The sequence below is a fragment of the Odocoileus virginianus genome, unplaced genomic scaffold (genome assembly GCF_023699985.2).
Source record: "Odocoileus virginianus isolate 20LAN1187 ecotype Illinois unplaced genomic scaffold, Ovbor_1.2 Unplaced_Contig_3, whole genome shotgun sequence".
Lineage (NCBI taxonomy): Eukaryota > Metazoa > Chordata > Mammalia > Artiodactyla > Cervidae > Odocoileus > Odocoileus virginianus.
Window position 1 is genome coordinate 2,663,822 of NW_027224320.1, and position 8,651 is coordinate 2,672,472.

Sequence of the window (8,651 nt, forward strand, 5' to 3'; positions counted from 1 at the left end):
CCCCCACCCCGCGCCCCCGATGAAGCTCCGCCCCAGCCCCGAAGTACCAACGCCGACTGCCGGAAGCGAAAAGCCGCAAAACCGATTTCTTTCTACTTCCGGTGCGTTGTGTTTTCGCGTTTCCAGGGGCCGGAGGCGGGGGTGGGGGGCGGTTCTCGTGCTCTCGCGAGAGGCGGGAAAGCGCGCAGGGTTTGAAAGATGGCGGACGACGTGGATCAGGTGAGTGTCGTCTGAAGCGCTAGCTTACCAGCAGCTTATTTATTCCTGGGTCTGGTTGTGCCCGGGTTTGCCTACCAGGTTTGCTTTTTCCAGTCTCACGGGAAGGTGGCCAATTATGCCGCCTCTTTCTGGGTCTTCACGGCCTTAGTCTGCCAGTTTGGCTAACCGCGCCCCCTCCGAATTTTACGTCAGGCCTTGAGATCTTTTACTGTTCCAAACGCGCTGAAAACTAGTTATTCCTCACTCTCGTCATTTCCTTTCTCTTGGGTATGTTTCTGTTTGCCAGATACTATTTCAAATACATCAAGTTAATACATTAGCCCTTTTTTACTCCTCACAATAATCACGAAGGGAGGATGGTGCTAAGTCGTGTCCGACTCTTGGGAACCCGTGGACTGCAGTCCTCCAGGCTTTTCTCTCCATGGAGTTTCTCAGGCAAGAATACTGGAGTGGGTTGCCATTTCCTCCTCCAGGGGATTCTTCCCGACCCCGGGATCGAACCCGCGTCTCCTGAATTGCCAGGCTGATTCTTTACCAGTCATTTATAAACAGGGAAACTGAGAATTAGAGATGGTACGATTTTTAATCCCAGTTCATAAGTGTCAGAGTCAGGAGTTGAGCCCACACTCCCAGAGTCACAGACAGTGCTTTCACCCAGTATTCTGTAGTATCCGCAAAATACTAATATATTCATCTTACTGGCCAAACGGCTCCCTAAACTCAGCCTGCCCTGTACTGAAGTCATAATCCTCCCTCAAACATTGATCTCTACATAGCATTCTCTCTTATGTGGTAGTCATTAAATGTATGGTCTTCAGGCTACTAAATGATACTTGAAATAAAGGTGAAGTCCCTGAGAGAGTGACTCCCTCCACCCTGAAATGGGGTCAAACAGTTCGGATTTTGAGGGAACAGAGTCATGATCATTTTGTCCTAACTCCTGTCTCTCTTCTTCGTACTTTTCAGCCCCCATTTATCCAGCACTTAGTGTTAGACACTGTTCTACACCTTCATACACTGTCCTTTAAGCCTCACAACAACAGTATTAGGTAGGCACTGTTGATACACACATTTTACAGATTAGGAGACTGAGGCATAGAGGGGTTAAGTGACTTGCCCACAGTCACGCAGGGCGCGGAGGGTTCAGTCCCTTCACTCTAGTCCTGTAGTGTCACTCAGCCTGTTTCTTTTATCAGCAACAAACGACCAACACTGTGGAAGAGCCCCTGGATCTCATCCGGCTCAGCCTGGACGAGCGCATCTATGTGAAGATGAGAAATGACAGAGAGCTTCGAGGCAGGTTACATGTGAGTAAGCTGTCTCCTTGAGATTATTTCCTTCCCCCTCCTCCTTTGAAAGGTGGAAATTGTCCGCTCTGGAAGAGCATGTTGACTGTCCACCCGAAGGAGGTGGAAAGGCACCCATATTTCTAAAGGCCAAATGCGACGGTATTTTATTCACATTTTTAACATTTTTTTCTCTTAATGGAAATGGTGTATTTATTAAAGAACACTGTCATTTCTTTCATTTTTTCTTTTCTGTTTTTTTATAAATAACATTTACTTGTTCTCCATTCTCATTTAAGTGTTCCTTAAACTACTGACATGTATATATATTAATTTGTGTTCTGTTGTGAAAAATTTTAGATAGCACAGATGTACGTAGAGTAAAAAGTAGAATGTCATTGCTTCTACTGGTAGCCATTCCTTCTATTTGGTCTATAGTCTTTCAGGTCTTTTCTGTATATTTACATACATGAATATGTGTCTGTGTGCATATATTTGCACTGTATACACCATCTCTAAAAAAATAAGTGGTATCTTTCTATACCTTTTGGAAGAACCTTTTTTTTCCACTTAATCTTTTTTGGAAATTATTGATCATGAGTACATGTTAAACCTTCATTATTATTTTTTAATGACTTTGCAGAGTTCTTTATGTGGTAGTAGTGATACCAAAGTTGTTTTCCATTTCTTGCTGCTAAAAGTAATGCTGCAATAAGCATTTTTATATGTGGACCTTTGTTTATATCTGTATATATCAATATTTCTGTAGGATTGGGCCCTTGAGGTGATTCCATTTATTCATAAAGAGTATATTAAAGGTTTTGTCTCTCCTTGATAGCTTAATACTTGCTGAGTGTGTTCTTTTTATTCTTGCCATTCTACCCTAAAGTGATTAAAAATAGCTAGTTTTTATCCAGCACTAAACCAGGTACTGTTATTCTAAGTGTTTTGCCTGTAATATCTCATTTAATCTCTTTAACAATTCTATGAGTGTAGATACTCTCCCCATTTTGCATTTGAAGAAGTTCAGGCTCAGAAAGGTAAAGTTACTTGATTAACGTGACATAGCCAGTAGAAAGGAGGGCCAGACTAGGAACCTAAGCCGTCTGACTTCCGCTGTCTCTTCAGTAGCAAGATTCTACCTAATATGAAACCTAAAGGTCAAAAACCTCCTGTACTTGGAAAGGAAGTGGAGACCTAAGTCTTAAATTGCAGAAAGGAAGATGAGCCCCAGGACATGGAATAGTGGCAATTTTGCAGAGAAAAATAGAACAGCTTAATCACCTGGGCCAGTGGCACATAGACAGGCCCTCCCGGACAGACATGTTGCCCTAGCTCTGGGAGGCTTCTTCAGTCCCCTGTGTGGACTCAGTTGCCTCTGCACTGAATGACCCCCCAGCCTTTGTTTTGGGGCTCTCACCTGTGGATCTTTGCTCTTGTTTGTGTGCTTTGCCTGGCACTTCCCTGTGTTGCTAATTGGCTGCTTTTATTTTGATGTGAGCTGGTAAACTATTTAACCCTTGACTAAAAGTAACTCAAGTGGGTTCTAAGCAAGACCCTCTGCCCCCCACTCTGGAGCTTCACCATTTGGTCAAATGCATGAGCTTTGGAGCTTGAATTGACATCCCTGAATACCTGAGTTGCATTATTTGTTGATTGTGCTGAGCAGTTAATTCTGGCAAGGCTGTAAAATATGCAGGGTGCTGCTCTACTTGAGTTTACTTTGTGGTGTTTAGTCTGGGACAGGGAGGTTTGAGTGACTGTGTCTTGTGCCTTTAGGAGACTAGTGCTATCATCTTAGCAGTTAAAGAATTTTATTTCCTTTACTATATATAACTTCAAATTATTTTGCGTAAATTCATCTTTGACCATAAACAGTTTTATATTTGTGTTAGCCAATTAAGTAATCACGGGAGATGATCTGCAAAGAAACATTGTACAGCAGGGTTGTTTTTTATTTGCATGTAAAAGTTTGTGGTGTAAGTATTAATGTTACGTGTTACTTGTAATTGAGCCATTTTTTTCCCTAATTTGCTTATTAAATTTCTTGGTCCCTCACTTTCCCACTTCAGGCTTATGATCAGCATTTAAATATGATATTGGGAGATGTGGAAGAAACTGTGACAACTATAGAAATTGATGAAGAAACATACGAAGAGATATATAAAGTAAGTCATGCAGTTCTAGTCATCACTTTCAAAATGTCAGTTCTCAGAATCCAGTAAACTAATACTTTTTATGGAAAGAGTTTCATGTTTTGATACCTATTCATGGGCTCAGTGGAGTGAGGCAGTTAAAAGCAAAGGCTTTGGAGTCAGACAGACCTGGGTTTCCAGTGTTGGCTTGGCCACTTCCTATCTGGGGTATGTTGGGCAGACAGTACCTTTGCAGTCGTAACTTCTTCACCTGTGGGCAGGAATACTGATCACTTCTGTTTGGCTTGCCAGGATGCATTGAGATATGGCTGTATAAGAGGCCACTGTGTGCTGTGTATAACAGTAATATAGGATGACGTTTTGTTTGATGTAGATTTATCTATCAGTACCTATTGGAAACGAAAACCGAGAAGTTTAAAAAATACTAGTTAAAAATAATAAATCTATTACATGTTGACATACATAACATTTTTCTGAAAATACTAGCTGTGTTTTCTGAAACAAAATATTTAGTGAGAAGTGTCTTTTGTTTTACGTTTTGCAAATGCTTGACTTAATGGATAACATTTAATTACATTTTTTTTTTTTGCATTTAATCTGTTGTGCTACGTTATGGTTGAACGTCACACAGATAGGTTAACTGGAAAAGGGACGAGTGTTTTTTGTGGATACTTGCCTTTAATGCTGTAGCAAACTCAACAAGCAGTAGTTTCTTAAAGATGAGTTGTAGTGTGGAATCTAAAACTACATCAGTGAGCTTTCCATATTGTTATGTGTAAGTTCATTGGTCTACCTTGCACTTGGAATGGATCTTGTATATGAGCATAATTTTGTTACATCAAACCCTGGTCATTTGGAAAATGTTAGTTCACTGAATTATGCAGATCTTCCAAATATTGGCACGTTTTATTCTTTAGCCTTGTAAGTATTTAGAAGCCAGTCTCTGACTCTCCTCTAGTGTCCTGCTTTACAATGTAGGCTCAGGCTACAGGGCCGCGTGGATTCAGGCCCTGACTCTGTTGCTTACCATCTCTATAATTCTATCAGTTACCCAACTTGTCTGTGACTGAGTTTCCATGCCTGTAAAATAGGGATGGTAGTACCGACTCACTTCATACTGCCGTTGAGGATTCATTGAGAGATTCCATGAAAAGCCTTCAGATGGCGACAGGCATATAGTAAGTGTTCAGGTGTTAGCCTTTGTTGGTTTTTGTGCTTCTGCTTTATCCTGGCTCTCCGCCTCTTTTCAGGCACTCTTGATTCCTGGCTAGATTTCTTTTTCCTTCTGAACATGGATTTTATTTGTGTTTTAATATGCATTTTTCCCTCTCACGTGTTAATTGTTAGTTACTCTTTGTCATAGCTATCAGTCTATAATAATAGTACAGCACAAAAGCTTGAGCTCTGGGCGAACAGATCTTGGTTCACATCTTGGCTGCTGCTGATTAATTGTGTGACCTTGGGCAAGTTATAGAAATTTTCTATGCCTCAAGGACCTCCTCAGTAAAATGCCAGCACAGTAATTATGCCTTCCAAGATGCACTGAGTTCGGTGCTTGTAAAGCTGGCAGCAGGTGGTGGTCGGTGGCCATTGTGATTGTGGATGCGTCTGTGTCTTTCCTGAGCGTCACTCTTCGCTGATGTTCCTGTTGCGCAGACGCCCGCTCTGGATGTTGCCTCAGACTCGGCATGGCTGAGACCAGGCTCCTGGTGCCCTTCACCTTCAGAGTGAGGCCGCTCTCAGCTCCTGTTCCCGTCCTGACTTTCTCAGCTATCTGAACCCTTTGTCTCAGAATTTTGTGTAACAAGTCGGCCAAAACCTTCGTGTCTTAAAAGCACACCCACTTACCAGCTGACAGTTTCTGGGGATCAGATGTCCAGGCTCAGCTGGGTCTTCTGTGTTAGGGTCTCTCACGAGGCTGCGCAGGGTCTGGGGTCTCATCTGAAGACCACAGTTGGGAAAAGGCTCCACTGCTAAGCCCACTTTGATGGTTGTTGGGAGGACTAATTTCCTCAAGGGTTTTGAAATATGGGCAGACCCAAAACTTCTTAGAAATGCAGGTTCACAGGCTCCACCCTGGCCTTTGGAGTGAGGATCTCTGGGCATGGAGCCAGGAAACAGCCTTAAAAGCTGTTAAACAGATGATCTTATGCACAGTAAAACTTGAGAACCCTGAGAGATACAAAGAGTTACATACATTCATGGCGGACAGATACGTATACTGAATTTAACATACTAAGTTTATAGGCATTATTTGAATTTACGGTTCTCTTTTTATGTTCCAGTACCTAAGAAGCTGATAAAACAGTTTTTACATGTTAAAAAAGTTCTGGAAACCTAGCTATTACTTCCAATACTTTCTGCCTGGCACAGTAACAGTTCTCCGTCAGAGCTACATGTGGTCAGTTGCACAGATTCCTGTAAGCTCAGAAGAATGGATTGTCACCACTCCCGCCTGCACTGTAGCTGAGCAGGGACAGGATGTCCACCGCCATAAGCACTCCTTTTCAGAAAAGGGAAGGACAGGGACCCTAAGCAGTCCCTGGTCCTTCAGTGACAGATCCCCTGGGAAGCATAAGTAGTAAGAGAAACCTTGTTTAGGTCAAGTATGACCTGTGCAATATTTGGGACATACACTAAAAAAAAATTACTCTTTCTTTGTATAGAGCTCTTTATTGGTTACCTGTGTTTTTACTGTTAAATATGGGAGCTGCAGAGTGTTGACAGAAACACTCACGTATGCTGGCATACTCAGTTTGTCAAACGCTTTTGTTGGTGGATCTTTTGTCAGTGCTATTTCTTTAAAACTTATGACTTCTTGTGTTTCCTGTCTGTTTACTTCCAACCTATTCTTTGGGCCAGTAACCTCAAAGTCCTTTTCTAGATGAAACTTGCAGATGCCTTTGTTTCTTTTCATTGGGAGAAGGCAGTGGCGCCCCACTCCAGTACTCGTGCCTGGAAAATCCCATGGACGGAGGAGCCTGGCAGGCTGCAATCCATGGGGTCACGAAGGACACGACTGAGCGACTTCACTTTCACTTTCACTTGTTTCTTTAGTTATCTACCTCTAACCTGTGTAAGTTCCTCTCATACAAATTAATGTTGGCTACCCTGGGTCACTTGCTAACATAAACTTGAATGGGAAGGCAACACCCTTAATCTCGTCTTCCCCTCAGAGCTGTTTTTCTTGCTTTTTGTCCACAGTTTGGAGTCTAAAAACAGTTGGCTTTTTTGACCTTATGAATGCTGTTTCTTATCGCTACTTGAAAACCTGCTAGTTCTCGCATAAGCTCATCTCTTCCTTACACTGCCCTGCCCAGTGCATCAGGTTAACGGCAACACTACCAGTGTTTGGCTTTTTCCAGCCTTTTCCCCAGAACCTAGGTTTGGGATGTCTTAAGGCTACTTTCTAGCTACTTTCTAGGCAAAAAGTTTTACTGGGGCATGAGAAGATTTCAGACCTTCCATATCTCTTTCCTTACTGCCTAAGGCTTGTTCCCTGGGCTCACACAAAAGATACCCATTCCATACATGAGTGGATTAGTGCCACAGTGAAGCAACATGGGAAGATTTTATTTGTGCCCACAGTCTTTAGTGACTTCCCTGGTGGCTCAGACGGTAAAGTGTCTGCCTACAATGCGGGAGACCTGGGTTCAATCCCTGGGTCGGGAAGATCTGGAGAAGGAAATGGCAACCCACTCCAGTATTCTTGCCTGGAAAATCCCATGGATGGAGGAGCCTGGTGGGCTACAGTTCATGGGGTCGCAAAGAGTCGGACACGACTGAGCGATTTCACTTCACTTCACAGTCTAGTGAGGTTTTAGCTTGATGCACCAGCTTTCCTCCTCGTGCTCAGTCAGGGATGCCGGCCTCCTGGCTCTGCCATCCCCAGGGTTCTCCGTAATCTGAGTCCATGTGGTAGGGGAGGCCACAGAGGGCCTTTGTGGGACGTTTGGGGTCAGCTGTCACTTCTGTCCACTTCTCATTGGTTAAAACCCAGTCTGTGGCGCTATGTGGTTGGCAGGGAGTGAGAAGTGTCTAACTGTGTGCCAGGAAGAGGGGAGAACGGGCTGGGTGGACGGCTGCAGCCTCTCCCCCGGTTGTGTTCCAGGAAAAGAAACACTCAGGAGATGGTTCTTTCTGTCACAAAGGTAAGTGACCACGGTTTTAAAGCCATTTGTTTGTGTTATGATGAATCTGTGGGTTTTTGTTTTCAAATTTCTATCTAGAAAATGAACACCACTGCTACAAACTTGTATAAATGGGTTCTGTGTTTTGTTTTGTGTCTCCTCTTACAGTCAACAAAACGGAACATTCCGATGCTCTTTGTACGGGGAGATGGCGTTGTGCTCGTTGCCCCACCGTTGAGAGTTGGCTGAAACAGAATTTATCCTGTGTAGAAGATGGGCTATACTGTGTGATTTCCTCTTTGAATGTGGAAGATATTCAAAAGAGAGACGGATGTACATCTTGATACTAAGAAATAACCAAGAATTCTTCCACTTCTGACATAAGTTGATTTGTAGATAACTCACAAGTTCTTCAGCTAAACGGCATTTTTATTTTTCTCCACCCCTTCCAATAAATGTGATCGCCATGATACAGAGCTTTTTCAGGAATTGATTTGCTCCACTGTTTATTTGGACAATTTCTAGGTTTCTGCCTTTAAATTAAATCTGTCTGTCGTTTCCTTTTTTTGTTTTTAATGTGGTCTCCTGTCTTGTGAATTCTTTAAGCACGTCTTCCTTTCACTTGTACACTTGTTTGCATCTGCTGTGTTTGCGGCACCAAGTTGAGTCCTGGGAACTGCAGTTCTGTGGATCTGCGTCCCTCCCTGGGCCCTTCTGGGAAGCCCCTTGTTGAGGTGCAGTGACTGCACGGCAGTGAGGGCCATGCTGATGGTGGCATGCGTGTACGGGATGCCGTGAGCACGCAGAGACCAGTGCCCAAGCCAGAGCCGCCTGGCTGGGCCGGTGTGGGGGGGCTGATG

At 43.5% G+C, this 8,651-nt stretch overlaps 1 protein-coding gene across 1 annotated transcript; it reads left to right on the forward strand.

Moving 5' to 3' along the window:
• The first annotated feature begins 128 nt into the window (after positions 1-128).
• LSM3 (LSM3 homolog, U6 small nuclear RNA and mRNA degradation associated) lies at positions 129-8,367 on the forward strand. The gene is made up of 4 exons (XM_020872575.2): positions 129-219; positions 1,416-1,526; positions 3,578-3,673; positions 7,960-8,367. The coding sequence occupies exons 1-4, from the start codon at positions 199-201 to the stop codon at positions 8,038-8,040; spliced, it is 309 nt and encodes a 102-aa protein (XP_020728234.1). The 5' UTR covers positions 129-198; the 3' UTR covers positions 8,041-8,367.
• Positions 8,368-8,651: the final 284 nt, after the last annotated feature.

Excerpts from the sequence above, each read along its gene's own strand:
- LSM3 (XM_020872575.2), top strand. The coding sequence starts at position 199 with ATGGCGGACGACGTGGATCAG. Across the intron at positions 1,527-3,577 it reads AGCTTCGAGGCAGGTTACAT|GCTTATGATCAGCATTTAAA; the intron begins GTGAGTAAGCTG and ends TTCCCACTTCAG. Across the intron at positions 3,674-7,959 it reads CATACGAAGAGATATATAAA|TCAACAAAACGGAACATTCC; the intron begins GTAAGTCATGCA and ends CTCCTCTTACAG.